At 48.9% G+C, this 17,288-nt stretch overlaps 1 protein-coding gene across 4 annotated transcripts in view; it reads left to right on the forward strand.

The window, feature by feature from the left end:
• Nucleotides 1-16,829, forward strand: part of DNAH9 (dynein axonemal heavy chain 9) — a 328,292-nt gene extending 311,463 nt beyond the window's left edge. For all 4 annotated transcript variants that reach the window (XM_068264551.1, XM_068264553.1, XM_068264552.1 and 1 more), the window contains 3 exons: nucleotides 4,547-4,729; nucleotides 7,004-7,393; nucleotides 16,448-16,829. In XM_068264551.1, the coding sequence (XP_068120652.1) occupies nucleotides 4,547-4,729; nucleotides 7,004-7,393; nucleotides 16,448-16,675 (801 nt within the window). In that variant the 3' untranslated portion in view covers nucleotides 16,676-16,829. The remainder of the gene's footprint in view (nucleotides 1-4,546; nucleotides 4,730-7,003; nucleotides 7,394-16,447) is intronic.
• Nucleotides 16,830-17,288: the final 459 nt, after the last annotated feature.

The following is a 17,288-nucleotide window of genomic DNA, read 5'->3' on the forward strand; positions in this document are numbered from 1 at the left end:
TTCTAGAATTGGCCGGCCGTTTCTAGAACTGCGCACAATAAGGGAAAGAGGCGCCCTGATTTGAATAAAAGCTTTTAAAAAACCAGTTTAAAAACGAAAAAGAAAAATGAGGTATCTTACCTCAATGACGAAATCTCTGTAAACTTACAAAAGATTTTTATTTGAGCACAGGCAACGCGTTTCGCGGGTCTGAGCCCGCTTCCTCAGGCCAATACAGTGCCAAATGACAGAAATCATGTAGCATAGGGAGCCTATGCTACATGATTTCTGTCATTTGGCACTGTATTGGCCTGAGGAAGCGGGCTCAGACCCGCGAAACGCGTTGCCTGTGCTCAAATAAAAATCTTTTGTAAGTTTACAGAGATTTCGTCATTGAGGTAAGATACCTCATTTTTCTTTTTCGTTTTTAAACTGGTTTTAAAAGCTTTTATTCAAATCAGGGCGCCTCTTTCCCTTATTGTGCATAGTTATACCCCCCTACATGTTTGTCCGAGGGGTGGTGACAGAACACCCGTTGTTTTACCCCGGTTAATGTTTTGTGCATCCTTTTTCATCTAAGAAAGCGACCGCAACCAGGTCTGTCCAGGACCACCCCGAGTGGAGTCGGGTTTATGGTCTCCACCTGCTTCCTGTGGTCGGTTGCCCCTTGCAACCCTCCTTTGTGAGTAGCCCTTTCAATCAATTGATTTCTCCACACACCTACTATTGACATACTGCACTATCGGGCTCCCTTTTTTGTCTCCTGTATCTTTTTTTTCCCATAGGGTGCCAAGACACCCCAACCACGATTGTTTCTAGAACTGGCCGATTTGACGTCGGCCAAAGTCCAAAATGCTGGAAATTTCTGACATTGGCCGGCCAGTTCTAGAAATGGCCAAAGTCCAAAATGCACAAATCCCAGAACATCCCGGGTCCTGTCCGGTCACCATGAATGGCACTCGGAACTTCCCCTCTGCTCTGAAAGATACAGCATATAAAGAAAAGCATTTCTTTGTTTCACCTGATACAAATCCTGCAATAAATCTGCAGTGTGGCTACGTCCTGCTTTCATGGAAGCAGACATATTGTTAACATCCTGTGCTTTCGAATTAGCTTATCTGCCATGGCAGTCAGGTGACACAGGGAAGAGATCAAATTACAACTTTGATTAGTCACAGATGAGGAGGAATTAGACAGGCTAAACTCGCTAAATACATACAGGCGGAGGAAGAAGCCGGCAGGAAGAAGATGGAGAGAAGGAATGAAAGTGCTATTTCGTCGGCAAAACAGCAGCAGGAAAGGCATCCCTGGGTCCTGAGAAACAAGGCGGAAAGCGGCGGGGAGCAGTGATGTACTTGCAGAGCAGACAGGAGGCGGAATTGGATGAACGCGGAATTGGACGTGCAGACGGGAGACAAACGGGGAATTGAAAAGCGGGGGACAGCGGCACAACTTGCAGGCAGACGAATGGAGAATTGGACGGGCAGAAGTCACAATTTGCAGGCAGACGAATGGGGAATTGGACGAGCAGACGGGAGACTAGCGGGGAATTGACTTGCAGTGAACGGAGAGCGGGACAGCACTTCCCAAGAGGTGAGCTTCGGGACTTGGCCGGCCACATTTAGTCAGAACGTGTTCTGGCCGTCCGAAATTCTGTAGCATTTCTTATATTGGCCACATCAGGCGGCCACTTCGCGTTGTGACCGGCCAGAACCCGACATTGCCGGACTTCGGTTTCTGGCCGTAACATATATAGGTATTTGTTAAAGAGGAACTCCAGCCTAAACAAACATACTGTCATTAACCTCCTTAGCGGTAACCCCGTGCTGGACACGGGGTAAGCCGCTGGAGGGTGCCGCTCAGGCCCTGCTGGGCCGATTTTCATAATTTTTTTTTTTGCTGGACGCAGCTAGCACTATGCTAGCTGCGCCAGCACTCTGATCGCTGCCGGCCCCCGCCCGATCGCCGCTATCTGATGCGGCGCGCGCCCCCCCCCCCCCCCCCAGACCTCGTGCGCTGCCTAGCCAATCAGTGCCAGGCAGCGCCGAGGGGTGGTTCGGGACTCCCAATGACGTCCCGACATCGCTGACGTCGGTGATGTCATCCCGCCCCGTCGCCATGGCGACGGGGGAAGCCCTCCAGGAAATCCCGTTCTTTGAACGGGATTTCCTGATCGGAGATCGCCGAAGGCGATCGAAGCGGGCGGGGGGATGCCGCTGAGCAGCGGCTATCATGTAGCGAGCCCTGGGCTCGCTACATGATTTAAAAAAATAAAAAATAAAAAAAACTGCTGCGCTGCCCCCTGGCGGAATTTTTCATACCGCCAGGGGGGTTAAGTTACATTAGTTATGTTAATTAAAATAGATGGGTAATATAATCTCTTACCCACCCTGTTTTAAAAGAACAGGCAAATGTTTGATTTCATGAGGGCAGCCATCTTTTTGGGTGAAAGGAGGTGACAGGGAGCATGAGACACAGTTCCAACTTTCCTGTGTCCTGATCACCTCTCCCAGTTGCTAGGCAACGTGAATAACAACATAGGAAATCCCATCATGCTCTGCACAGCATCAGGGAAAAAAAACCCAGGGAATTTTCTTTGATGGGTGGAGCTTAGGTAAAAATGCAGCTAAAAATGATGCTTTGGTAAGAAAAACAAAGTTTTGATGCTGTGTGTTAAAGAAACACCAAACCTTTTCAGTTCTGCTGAGTAGATTTTTAGTCCGGAGGTTCACTTTAATATTCTGCCTGGCCTGCCTTTACAATTTCAGGTTTTTTTGTTTTGTTTTGGGGACATCAAAAGCATGGGTCCCAGTGATTTCTAGTTGTGCCCCTGGTTATAGGGCGGGCATGTGTTTTCCAGCTAGAAGCAGTTGTGTACATTGCTGGGATGCTGCAGCACCCATGCTTTGTATTCTGCCTGTAGATTGGATGGTGCTGAGCCGGGCTTGTTCCATCGTCTGGGCAGGAGAGGTTTCCAGGCCAATGATCTGTTGCATCCTTAGTTACAATACTGCATGTAATAGCCGCTCTCCCAGCGATGAGGTTAGCCAGTCTGCAGGATAATGAATCTCTGTTTACAGCTAATGGCTCCTTTGTGCTGTGTAATAGAGTCGTGAAGATTAACCGCCAGGGTTTATTGGCCTCTTACATGAAGGTCAGGTGTGCCTGGATGAAGGTCAGAGAGCCTCTGTACAGCACCACACTTCTGCTGCGCCCAGTGTAGTTTTTCTGCACCCGGGGGCATTCCTGCTGCACCCGGAGGCACTTCTGCTGCACCCAGTGTAGTTTTGCTGCATCGGGGCACTCCTGCTGCACCCACTTCTGCTGCACCCGGGGCACTCCTGCACCTGTGGCAGTTCTGCTGCATCAGGGGTACTTACTATAATGAACTTTCAGACATTTATAATTTTTGTAACCTGAAAATTTAAATGATACATATGAGGGATTGGAGGGAGAGCTGTGCTCTGTTTGTTGGGGCAGGGGTGAGGGGACTGGAGGGGGTGGTGCTTTGTCTGGGGCAGGGGGTGCGGGGACTGAAGAGGGTGATGCTTTGTCTGGAGCAGGGGGTGTGGGGACTGGAGGGGGTGGTGCTTTGTCTGGGGCAGGAGGTGCGGGGACTGGAGGGGGTGGTGCTTTGTCTGGAGCAGGAGGTGTGGGGACTGGAGGGGGTGGTGCTTTGTCTGGAGCAGTAGGTGCGGGGACTGGAGGGGGGGGGTGCTTTGTCTGGAGCAGGGATTGCGGGGACTGGAGGGAGTGGTGCTTTGTCTGGGGTAGGAGGTGCAGGGACTGGAGGGGGTGGTACTTTGTCTGGGGCAGGGAGTGCGGGGACTGGTGCTTTGTCTGAGGCAGGAGGTGCGGGGACTGGAGGGGGTGGTGCTTTGGGGCAAAGGATGTGGGGACAGGAGGGGGTAATGCTTTGTCTGAAGCAGGGGTGCTGGGACTGGAGGGGGTGGTGCTTTGTCTGGGGCAGGAGGTGCGGGGACTGGAGGGGGTGGTACTTTGGCTGGAGCAGGGGTTGCGGGGACTGGAGGGGGTGGTGCTTTGTCTGGGGCAGGAGGTGCGGGGACTGGAGGGGGTGGTGCTTTGTCTGGAGCAGGGGTTGCGGGGACTGGAGGGGGGGGTGCTTTCTCTGGGGCAGGAGGTGCGGGGAGTGGAAGGGGTGGTGCTTTGTCTGGAGCAGGGGTTGCGGGGACTGGAGGGGGTGGTGCTTTGTCTGGAGCAAGGAGTGCGGGGACTGGAGGGGTGGTGCTTTGTCTGGAGCAGGAAGTGCGGGGACTGGAGGGAGTGGTGCTTTGTCTGGGGTAGGAGGTGCAGGAACTGGAGGGGGGGTGCTTTGGCTGGGGCAGGGAGTGCGGGGACTGGTGCTTTGTCTGAAGCAGGAGGTGCGGGGACTGAAGGAGGTGGTGCTTTGTCTGGGGCAGGAGTACGGGGACTGGAGGGGGTGGTGCTTTGTCTGGAGCAGGGTACTTGGGGATTTGGGAGTTGGATAAAGCCTTATTTGGGGCAGAGGACACAGGGATTTGGAGGGGTTTTGTGGAGCTGTGCTGATGATGATGTCCTTTTCCAGGTAAAGGCCACATTGGATGAGATTCTGGAGAAGCTTCCTGAGGAATTCAATATTCTTGAGCTGATGGGAAAGGTGGAGGAGAGGACGCCGTACATCGTAGTGGCCTTCCAGGAGTGCGAGCGGATGAACATGCTGACCAGTGAGATTAAACGTTCACTGAAGGAGCTGAACCTGGGCCTGAAGGTAAGCATTCCATTCACAGCTGTGTGTGCCCCTCTCCAGCAGGGGGAGCCACCTCTGGGGACCAGTCATAACCTCAGGGGAAGATCTGATTCTGAGACATTTCTGGAGTATTGTCATGGAGAACCTTGTGGTTCAGTAATGTGGCAGTAAGCAGCGCTCTCTCAAACAACTTAGGGTTAAGCACAAGTATGAACAGGAAATGATCCATAAAGCGGAATATACTAAGTTCTGTGGAAAGCAGAAAAACAAACACTGTATGATGCCTGCCCCATAACTATGCCAACACTGCCCCCCTTCCACCAAAGCCTCATTTCCACCTATGTAATGAGCAGAGAGGTTTGGGGTCCCCCTCAGCTTTTTTTTACCAGCTCCTATGGTTGTCATCAGGGGAGGAGTGATGTAGCCTCCGCCTCCTTGCAAAGCACCATGTCCATTTCTAGTATGGAAACTCTCTGAACACCTCTTGTCTAGTATTTTACTATTGAGCATTGGATAATTCTGATGGTAAAAGATTGGTAATTTTTACCAATATTTTACCATCACCTAACAGTCTTCTCACAGTAATCTCTACCAATGCCGAACACTCACCTACCCCCCTGCGCAGATATATGTGCCACTACAAACTGCCTCCACTGATATTTGTGCAGCCTACTACTGATTTTATCAGGCACAGTCGACTCCCTAGTTGCCCCCGGGGCGCCAGTCTGTGCGGAGCCCATTTTACCGCTTGGATGTCAGTGTACAAATTACCAGCTTGGTTCTCACACTGTGTACTTTCAGAGATGTTTGTTTTTCTGTGATCTACTGCTGTGTGCAGGCAGTGGCGTAGCTAAGGATCTGTGGGCCCCGATGCAAGTTTTACAATGGGGCCCCCCCAAGCACTCTATACATAACAATTGATACGGCGCACCAAAACCTGCCAATGGCAACTACAGTGTCAGAGGCACAAGAAGGGGTTGGGGGACAGTTTGTTAATGATTACCACTATTCAAAGCATCTATAGAAGTGATTATTATGAGCACAGGACCACTAGAGAGCTAATACTGCAGTTAAGGGAGGGCCCTTCGGGGCCCCGATGCAGTTGCAACCTCTGCACCCCCTATTGCTACGCTCCTGTGTGCAGGTTTGAAGCTAATCCTTCAGCCGGGCACAGGGGACAGCTGAAAAGTTATCATTAATCATTCTGTATTATTCTTCTTTCAACCAGTTGCGTTTTCCCAGATAAAAGAACAAGTACATATATGTAAGGCCTGACAGGTTATGTCCCCAATCAGTCTCTATTCCCCAATCTAGTGCCACGGCTCTGAGCACAGCCCACGGTCTTCACCTATAGACAAGCCCCCGCATGAACAGGACACTGTCTCCTGACTACGGTTACCCCCAGGTCTTAAAGGGAACCTAAACTGAGAGGCCTGGCAGTCCTGCTGATCTTTGGCTGCAGTAGTGGCTGAATCACACACCTGAAACAAGCATGTAGTTAATCCAGTCTGACTTCAGTCAGAGCACCTGATCTGCATGCTTGTTGAGGGGCCGTGGCTAAAAGTATTCGGGACACAGGATCAGCAGGAGAGTCAGGCAACTGGTATTATTTTAAAAATAAAAATCCATATCCTTTTCAGTTTAGGTTCCCTTTTAACATGCAAGCCATACAGACTGTAGTAGAGAGGACAATAACCCACCAGAACCCCTCTGAGGCAAGTAACACAGTTCAATAGTTCATAAGTATCACACAGGGCTATTACCTTAAATCAGGAGGATGAGGCTCTCAGCATTGATTGCCAGTAATAACAGATGATTCAGGAGCAGGCAGTGAATGATCCAGGCTACAGGTGAGAGAGTTCATGCAAGGTCCTCATGCAAGGTTATTCTAGCAACAAGCAAGGATTAGTCCAGGTATAACTAGAGTGTCCAGTAACAAGCAATGGTCGGTCCAGGTAGTATGCAAGAGTATCCAGTTAACAAGCAGAGGTCGGTCCAGGCAGCAGGTAATGAGTGTCCAGGAATCAAAGCAAGGGTTAGTAACAGCAGACAAGAATGGTCAAATACAAGCCAAGGTCGAGATCCAGTAATTCAATGTGAGTGCGCACCCAGCAACTAGACACAGCTATGCTTATCACGGGCGATTACTGGGAGCAGTCTGCAGGCAGAACACCACCGACCCACCCAGTCATCCATCAATCCATCCAAACACCACCGACCCACCCAGTCATCCTCATCCATCCATACACCACCAGCCCACCCAGTCCTTCTCTCATAATTGTGTTTGTTCCGCAGGGCGAGCTGACGATGACTAGTGACATGGAGAATCTACAGAATGCCATTTACCTGGACCAAGTGCCAGAGTCCTGGACTAAGAGAGCCTATCCCTCCATGGCTGGCCTGGCCGGATGGTTTGTGGACCTTCTCAGCCGTATCAAGGAGCTGGAGACTTGGACCAGTGACTTTGCTCTACCATCTGCAGTCTGGCTAGCTGGATTCTTCAACCCACAGTCCTTCCTTACCGCCATCATGCAGTCCATGGCTCGGAAGAATGAGTGGCCCCTGGATAAGATGACTTTGCAATGTGATGTCACCAAGAAGAACCGTGAAGACTTCAGCAGCCCACCACGAGAGGGCGCCTACGTGCATGGCCTATTCATGGAGGGAGCCCGCTGGGACACTCAGGTGGGTGGAGCCATCATCTGTCCAACCTTCTGTAGCCAGGAAACAGGCTTCCTGGAAATGTCTGTTAGGGATGGTCGGAAAAGACGATTTCCAATTCCACAGAATTTCTGATTTCCACTAATGCCAATCAACGATTCTGCACATTTTTGTGGAAATCAGAATTCCTGATGCCAATTTATGATGAAACTTTTTTGTCATTTTTGTGATATTTTTTTTTTTAAATGCTGTTTTACGGAATCCGCTATATTTTGCGGCTGTCCGGTATTCTGCGGACCTCATTGATAGACGGTGGAATACTCTGATTGGCCAAATACTTCTGAGTTTGGAGTATTGGACCAATGAGGAGGTTTACCACAGAAATCGGATTACTGTAGTCATCCTAGACCAGTTAAAGGAGAACTGTAGCGAGAGGTATGTGGATGCTGCCATATTTCTTTTTCTTTTAAACAATACCAGTTGACTGGCAGCCCTGCTGGTCTGTTTGGCTGCAGAAGTGTCTGAATAACACCAGAAACAAGCATGCAGCTCATCTTGTCACATCTGACAATGTCAGAAACCCCTGATCTGCTGCATGCTTGTTCAGGGTCTATGGCTGAAAGTATTAGAGGCAGAGGATCAGCAGGGCTGCCAGGCAACTGGTATTGCTTATAAATATGGTAGCCTCCACCTACCTCTCACTACAGTTGTCCTTTAACAAGACTCAGATTCAATCGAGTTTTTCTGAGGCTTGGGATTGACTTAAATTTTCCGTGATATTCCGATTTCTGTGGTAAACCTCTGCATTCGCTGATTGGTCCAATACTACCGAGGATTTCCAAGTCCTGAGATTAGCCTAAAATCGGAAATGTTAGGTTAATTACAAGACTCAAAATACTGAGTAGTATTGGACAGGGCTGTTCGGATAGCCCTGATCATGTGCATGACTCCGCCCACTTCCGAATTGACTCGTTGATCACGAATAGAAAGGGATATCCGACTCGAGTGCGGTTTCGAGTCGAATAAACGCATGTAATCAGGAGCCGGTATTCGGGATTAAAAATCTGCTGACTGCGGTTAATAGGAAAGCCACCTTGCATGCTAGAAACACAACATTTGCAGGTTATGTAAAGAAGAACAGTGGGAACAAGAGAAAAAAATGCCAGGATCTTTATCCATATATGTTTTCCCATTTTTTAAAACTTTTCTTTATGTGCAGAGGATGGGAATTACAAAAAAAAAAAAAAACTAACGTGGGGTCCCCCCTACAGAGCATCTTTAACCCCTTACCCCCCATGCAGGCTGGGATAGCCAGAATGCGGAGCCCCGGCTGTGTGGGGCTTCGCACCCTGAACTATACCAGCCGCATGGTCCATGGTCCGGAGGGGAGGGGCGGCCAAGCCACCTCTCCCCCCCCCCAGAGCTCCCCTCCCCCATGAACCATGCGGGCTGGTACCAGTCGGCCGGGGCTCCGCATTCTGGCTAACCCAGCCTGCATGGGGGACAAGGGGTTAAAGATGCTCAGTAGGGGGGACCCCACATCATTTTATTTTTAATTTCCCACCCTCTTAACATAAATAAAAAAAAGTTTAAAAAATTAGGAAAAGTTGCCAGGGATCTTTATACAGCCATATTGCGGCCGTAGCGATCCCTGGCCATAGCGTTGTGGCTCCGGAGGAGTCTCCAGGGGGTATTGCAGTGCGTACGGACCCCCTGGAAACCCAGTCAGGAAATTCATTGCTTTTTCTTTCAATATATGTATATTTACACTACTGTTCTTTTTGCTACATTATCTGTCATTTCCAGCATTTAAATGTATACTTTTTTCCTTTAAAACTTTAAATTCGATTTTCTCAAAAAATATAAGGTACTTTTGTTCCCACTGTTCTTCTTAACATAACCTGCAAATTTGGTGCTTCTAGCAAGTAAGGTGGCTTTACTATTAACTGCTAAAGTCGGCAGGTTTTTAATCGCGAATACCGACTCATGACCATGAGTTGGGCAACAGGTGCAATCGTGATCGAGAACCAATCACTAGTTCTGATCACAAGCTCGTGATGAGCACCAGAGAATGGACCCTATTATCTGCCTAAATTCTCAGGAGACCCTAAAGGATACCTTAGTGCAAAGTTCACCGTTCCCCTTTTCTCTTCCGGTACAGCCTAACGACTCCCCCCAAACTTACTTCCTGCTCGGGGTGGTTGCGGCTGCCTGAACAGGCACGGTCTGGCGGAGAGCGTCCGTTGATCGCACACCTGCCAGCGGGTGCAGTCTGCACAGACGCGCTATGTAGTTGTGATGTCACAGCTACGTGGTGCACCTGTGCAAAGCGCTCCCAGACACATCAAAGGACGCCCTCAGCCGGGCAGCGCCTGCGCAGTCAGCCGCAACCAGGAAGCAAGTTTGGGGGGTCATTAACCACTTGAGGACCACAGTCTTTCTACCCCTTAAGGACCAGATCCTTTTTCTCCATTCAGACCACTGCAGCTTTCACGGTTTATTGCTCGCTCATACAACCTACCACCTAAATGAATTTTACCTGCTTTTCTTGTCACTATTACAGCTTTCTTTTGGTGCTATTTGATTGCTGCTGTGATTTTTACTTTTTATTATATTCATCAAAAAAGACATGAATTTGGTCAAAAAAATGACTTAACTTTCTGTGCTGACTTTTTTCAAATAAAGTAAAATTTCCTATACATTTGAGCGCGAAAGTTATTCTGCTACATGTCTTTGATAAAAAAAAAAAACCATTCAGTGTATATTTATTGGATTGGGTAAAAGTTATAGCGTTTACAAACTATGGTGCCAAAAGTGAATTTTCCCATTTTCCAGCATCTCTGACTTTTCTGAGCACCTGTCATGTTTCATGAGGTGCTAAAATTCCAGGATAGTATAAATACCCCCCAAATGACCCCATTTTGGAAAGAAGACATCCCAAAGTATTCACTGAGAGGCATGGTGAGTTCATAGAAGATTTTATTTTTTTGTCACAAGTTAGCGGAAAATGACACTTTGTGACAAAAAAAAAAGAAAAAAAAAAGTTTCCATATCTTCTAACTTGCGACAAAAAAAATGAAATCTGCCACGGACTCACCATGCTCCTTTCTGAATACCTTGAAGGGTCTACTTTCCAAAATGGGGTCATTTGTGGGGTGTGTTTACTGTCCTGGCATTTTGGGGGGTGCTAAATTGTAAGCACCCCTGTAAAGCCTAAAGGGGCTCATTGGACTTTGGGCCCCTTAGCGCAGTTAGGCTGCAAAAAAGTGCCACACATGTGGTATTGCCGTACTCAGGAGAAGTAGTATAATGTGTTTTGGGGTGTATTTTTACACATACCCATGCTAGGTGGGAGAAATATCTCTGTAAATGACAATTGTTTTATTTTTTTTTACACACAATTGTCCATTTACAGAGATCTTCCTCCCACTCAGCATGGGTATGTGTAAAAATACACCACAAAACACATTATACTACTTCTGAGTACGGCAATACCACACGTGTGGCACTTTTTTGCACCCTAACTGCGCTAAAGGGCCCAAAGTCCAATGAGTACCTTTAGGATTTCACAGGTCATTTTGAGACATTTGTTTTTAAGACTACTCCTCACAGTTTAGGGCCCCTAAAATGCCAGGGCAGTATAGGAACCCCACAAATGACCCCATTTTAGAAAGAAGACACCCCAAGGTATTCCGTTAGGAGTATGGTGAGTTCATAGAAGCTTTTATTTTTTGTTACAAGTTAGCGGAAATTGATTTTAAGTGATTTTTTTCTCAAAGTGTCATTTTCAGCTAACTTGTGACAAAAAAAATAAAATCTTCTATGAACTTACCATACTCCTAACGGAATACCTTGGGGTGTCTTCTTTCTAAAATGGGGTCATTTGTGGGGTTCCTATACTGCCCTGGCATTTTAGGGGCCCTAAACTGTGAGGAGTAGTCTTAAAAACAAATGTCTCAAAATGACCCTTGAAATCCTAAAGGTACTCATTGGACTTTGGGCCCCTTAGCGCAGTTAGGGTGCAAAAAAGTGCCACACATGTGGTATCGCTGTACTCAGGAGAAGTAGTATAATGTGTTTTGGGGTGTATTTTTACATATACCCATGCTGGGTGGGAGAAATATCTCTGTAAATGACAATTGTTTGATTTTTTTTACACACAATTGTCCATTTACAGAGATATTTCTCCCACCCAGCATCTGTATGTGTAAAAATACACCCCAAAACACATTATACTACTTCTCCTGAGTACGGCGATACCACATGTGTGGCACTTTTTTGCACCCTAACTGCGCTAAGGGGCCCAAAGTCCAATGAGTACCTTTAGGATTTCACAGGTCATTTTTGTTTTCTAGACTACTCCTCACGGTTTAGGGCCCCTAAAATGCCAGGGCAGTATAGGAACCCCACAAGTGACCCCATTTTAGAAAGAAGACACCCCAAGGTATTCCGTTAGGGGTATGGTGAGTTCATAGAAGATTTTATTTTTTGTCACAAGTTAGTGAAAAATGACACTTTGTGAAAAAACAATAAAAATCAATTTTCGCTAACTTTTGACAAAAAATAAAATCTTCTATGAACTCGTCATACACCTAACAGAATACCTTGGGGTGTCTTTTTTTCTAAAATGGGGTCACTTGTGGGATTCCTATACCGCCCTGGCATTTTACGGGCCCAAAACCGTGAGTAGTCTGGAAACCAAATGTCTCAAAATGACTGTTCAGGGGTATAAGCATCTGCAAATTTTGATGACAGGTGGTCTATGAGGGGGGTGAATTTTGTGGAACCGGTCATAAGCAGGGTGGCCTTTTAGATGACAGGTTGTATTGGGCCTGTTCTGATGGATAGGAGTGCTAGGGGGGTGACAGGAGGTGATTGATGGGTGTCTCAGGGGGTGGTTAGAGGGGAAAATAGATGCACTCAATGCACTGGGGAGGTGATCGGAAGGGGGTCTGAGGGTTTGGCCGAGTGATCAGGAGCCCACACGGGGCAAATTAGGGCCTGATCTGATGGGTAGGTGTGCTAGGGGGTGACAGGCGGTGATTGATGGGTGTCTCAAGGTGTGATTAGTAGGGGGAATAGATGCAAGTAATGCACTGGCGAGGTGATCAGGGCTGGGGTCTGAGGGTGTGGGCGGGTGATTGGGTGCCCTAGGGGCAGATAGGGGTATAATCTGATGGGTAGCAGTGACAGGGGGTGATAGATGGGTAATTAGTGGGTGTTTAGAGGAGAGAACAGATGCAATGCACTTGGGAGGTGATCTGACTGCTGGTCTGCAGGCGATCGGATGGTGTGGGTGGGTGATCAGATTGCCCGCAAGGGGCAGGTTAGGGACTGATTGATGGGTGGCAGTGACAGGGGCTGATTGATGGTGGCAGTGACAGGGGGTGATTGATGGGTGATAAGTGATTGGCAGGTGATTGACAGGTGATCAGTGGGTTATTACAGGGAAGAACAGATGTAATGAATGCACTGGTGAATTGATAAGGGGGGGTCTGAGGGCAATCTGAGCGTGTAGGCGGGTGATTGGGTGCCCGCAAGGGGCAGATTAGGGTCTGATCTGATAGGTAACAGTGACAGGTGGTGATAGGGGGTGATTGATGGGTAATTAGTGGGTGTTTAGAGAAGATAACAGATGTAAACACTGCACTTGGGAGGTGATCTGATGTCGGATCTGCGGGCGATCTATTGGTGTGGGTGGGTGATCAGATTTCCCGCAAGGGGCAGGTTAGGGGCTGATTGTTGGGTGGCAGTGACAGGGGGTGATTGATGGGTGATTGACAGGTGATCAGGGGGATAGATGCATACAGTACACAGGAGGGGGGTCTGGGGAGAATCTGAGGGGTGGGGGGTGATCAGGAGGGAGCAGGGGGCAGTTTAGGGACTAAAAAAAAAATAGCGTTGACAGTTAGTGACAGGGAGTGATTGATGGGTTATTAGGGGGGTGATTGGGTGCAAACAGTGGTCTGGGGGGTCTGAGGGGTGCTGTGGGCGATCAGGGGGCGGGGGGGGGGGGCAGATCAGTGTGTTTGGGTGCAGACTAGGGTGGCTGCAGCCTGCCCTGGTGGTCCCTCGGACACTGGGACCACCAGGGCAGGAGGCAGCCTGTATAATACACTTTGTAAACATTACAAAGTGTATTATACACTTTGTATGCGGCGATCGCGGGGTTAACATCCCGCCGGCGCTTCCATATGGCCGGCGGGATGTTGCGGCGGGTGGACAGAGCCAGTTGCCGGGGGAAGCGACGCGATCGCTCCCCCGGCATGCGAAAAGGACGCAACGCCCTTGGGCGTATTGCGGTCCTTTAGGGATTCACTTTGCCGCTGCCCATCGGCTGTGGGCGGTCGGCCAGTGGTTAAGCTGTACTGGAGAGGGGTGGAGGAGCAGTGGACATGAGAGCCCACTAAACATCACATTGGTAGTATTGTCTCGTGCTCACTGAAGGATGAAACGCATAGTCTTTAAGGGGAGTGCAACAGCTGAAAAGAGGGATGACGCCCTCTATGCAGTATTCAACAAGGAAGAAAGCTGGCACATCCAAAATCAATCTTTATTGGTTCCATGTAAAAATGTGGCGAACGTTTCGGGAGTCACGTAAGACCCCTTTATCAAGGCAATGTTTGCTCTCTGCGAGTGTTTAGAGGAGCCAGACTCCCACTTCCTTTGCAGGAACGTTTGCACAGCAGCAGACAAATCTTTGCCTCCGAGCAGATACTGCCTTGATAAAGGGGTCCTGCGTGGCTCCAAAACGTTCACCATATTTTTTACATGGAACCAATTAAGATTAACTTTAGATGTGCCAGCTCTTTCCCTTGTTGAAGCCCACTAAACATGCCTGCTCACCCTGTTTTTAATTTCACTTTGCACAAAGGTGTCCCTTAAACTACACTTACATTTCCCTGCACCTCTCTGTTCTTCAGGCCTTGATATTGGCCAGTCACTGTGATGGGCAGCTTTAATCACCAACCCTCTGAGGCTGGGGAACCAGGAAGAGGTGTAGGCCACACATGCTTCCAGCTTAGGAAATTAATGACAAGTAATCGTTAACTTACCGTAACATAATGTGATTGCTTGTGGCATCTGTAGCCCGTCTCATCCACCTCTCTTCTAGATCCTCTGAGGCAGCCCCTCTCTGCCAATCCCTCCACTGGTTACCAGTTGCCCAAAGGATCCAGTTTAAACTTCTCACACTTGCATACAAAGCTCTACACAAGCTGTCGCCTCCATACATTTCCTCTTTAATCTCCAGATACCTCCCCGCTCGGACCCTCCGTTCCTCACAGGAGACCCTTTTGTCCTCCAGCCTAGTCACCTCCTCTCACTCTCGCATCCAAGACTTCTCACGGGCGGTCCCTCTCCTTTGGAACTCTCTCCCTCAGCCGGCTCGTCATGTCACGAGTCTGGAAACCTTCAAACGTGCTCTGAAAACACACCTGTTCAGAAAAGCCTATAATTTGCTATAGGCAGCACTGAAGGCACACTGGCTCACCCACTAATCCTGGTGTTTCCTTCCCCTTTGTTTCCTCCCCACTACCCTCTAGATTGTAAGCTCGCAAGGGTAGGGACCTCCTCCTAGTGTTTCTCATACTGCTGTAATTTTAACATATGTATATGTACCAACTACATATCAACTATGTATGTATCTGTATGTATTCTATTCAATGTCATGACTGTACAGTGTCTTGTATTTCTTATGTATATTTGTTCCCCATTATTTGTTTGTACTATGTACAGCGCTACGGAAGATGTTGGCGCTATATAAATAAAAAATAATAATAATAATAATAATCTGTAGCTACTGCCTGGTGACTGGGTGGGAAGCGGACCTCTTATCTTCTGCCTGGTGACTGGGTGGGAAGGGTACCTCGTATCTTCTGCCTGGTGACTGGGTGGGAAGCGGACCTCGTATCTTCTGCCTGGTGACTGGGTGGGAAGCGGACCTCGTATCTTCTGCCTGGTGACTGGGCGAGAAGGGGACCTCTTATCTTCTGCCTGGTGACTGGGTGGGAAGGGTACCTCGTATCTTCTGCCTGGTGACTGGGTGGGAAGCGGACCTCGTATCTTCTGCCTGGTGACTGGGTGGGAAGCGGACCTCGTATCTTCTGCCTGGTGACTGGGTGGGAAGGGTACCTCGTATCTTCTGCCTGGTGACTGGGTGGGAAGCGGACCTCGTATCTTCTGCCTGGTGACTGGGTGGGAAGGGTACCTCGTATCTTCTGCCTGGTGACTGGGTGGGAAGCGGACCTCGTATCTTCTGCCTGGTGACTGGGTGGGAAGGGTACCTCGTATCTTCTGCCTGGTGACTGGGTGGGAAGCGGACCTCGTATCTTCTGCCTGGTGACTGGGTGGGAAGCGGACCTCGTATCTTCTGCCTGGTGACTGGGTGGGAAGGGTACCTCGTATCTTCTGCCTGGTGACTGGGTGGGAAGCAGACCTCGTATCTTCTGCCTGGTGACTGGGTGGGAAGGGTACCTCGTATCTTCTGCCTGGTGACTGGGTGGGAAGCGGACCTCGTATCTTCTGCCTGGTGACTGGGTGGGAAGGGTACCTCGTATCTTCTGCCTGGTGACTGGGTGGGAAGGGTACCTCGTATCTTCTGCCTGGTGACTGGGTGGGAAGCGGACCTCGTATCTTCTGCCTGGTGACTGGGTGGGAAGGGTACCTCGTATCTTCTGCCTGGTGACTGGGTGGGAAGCGGACCTCGTATCTTCTGCCTGGTGACTGGGTGGGAAGGGTACCTCGTATCTTCTGCCTGGTGACTGGGTGGGAAGCGGACCTCGTATCTTCTGCCTGGTGACTGGGTGGGAAGGGTACCTCGTATCTTCTGCCTGGTGACTGGGTGGGAAGGGTACCTCGTATCTTCTGCCTGGTGACTGGGTGGGAAGGGTACCTCGTATCTTCTGCCTGGTGACTGGGTGGGAAGCGGACCTCGTATCTTCTGCCTGGTGACTGTGTGGGAAGGGGACATTGGTCATGCTTCGTCTATCAGCACAATAATGCGTAGATAAGCTGAACTAGTGAACATTTCATTCCCTGCTTTTATATTGGTAACATTTTTCTCTTGTCAATTTTTAGACTGGCATCATCACAGACGCCAGACTGAAGGACCTGACCCCGGCCATGCCGGTCATCTTCATCAAGGCCATACCAGTGGACAAACAAGACACCCGTAACGTCTATGCTTGTCCCGTGTACAAGACCCGCCAGAGGGGGCCCACCTACGTCTGGACATTCAACCTGAAGACCAAAGAGAACCCATCCAAGTGGGTGCTGGCCGGTGTGGCCCTCTTGCTGCAGATCTAAGCCCCTCCCACCAGACTCCCCCTCTACTGCACTAAGACATGGCACCTTCCAAACTATACAGCATCCAGTATTACTATGGGAAAGGCTATGAGGTTCTCTATAGATTTATTTATTTTCTGTAAGGTTCTAAATAAAGTATTTTCTGTTCAAGTTCTCACTGTGTCGGAGGAAGGTGAATCTCTGTGTGTAAAAAGTGGTGTGGCCTATTTATAGACAGCTGCTCTCCAACTGCCCTCCCACAACACGTCTGTCTGACGTAAAAAGAGGAGGAGCTAAGAGAAGGTAAGTAGCCCCTCCTCTCAGCATCTCAGGAGGTAAGTGCAGCCTCTTCAGGTTTAAATAAGATTGGAGTAAAAGAGGTTAAAGGGAGCAATGCGACAGGCTGACCAAGTGTTAAACAAATGAGGGAAACAAGTATTTGATCCCCTGCTGATTTAGCTGGTTTACCCTCTGACCAAGAAGTTCCCAGTCTATGATTTTCCTGCTTGGTTTATTGTGGCTATGAGGGACAGAATAACATAAGAACCCTAAAAAGCCCAGCACCCCAAAGTTATACCTTGATGTGCCTTGTAATGAACTATCAAGCAGTAAGATTTCAGGCTCCAGGTTTATG

Source organism: Hyperolius riggenbachi, chromosome 12 (genome assembly GCF_040937935.1).
Source record: "Hyperolius riggenbachi isolate aHypRig1 chromosome 12, aHypRig1.pri, whole genome shotgun sequence".
NCBI lineage: Eukaryota > Metazoa > Chordata > Amphibia > Anura > Hyperoliidae > Hyperolius > Hyperolius riggenbachi.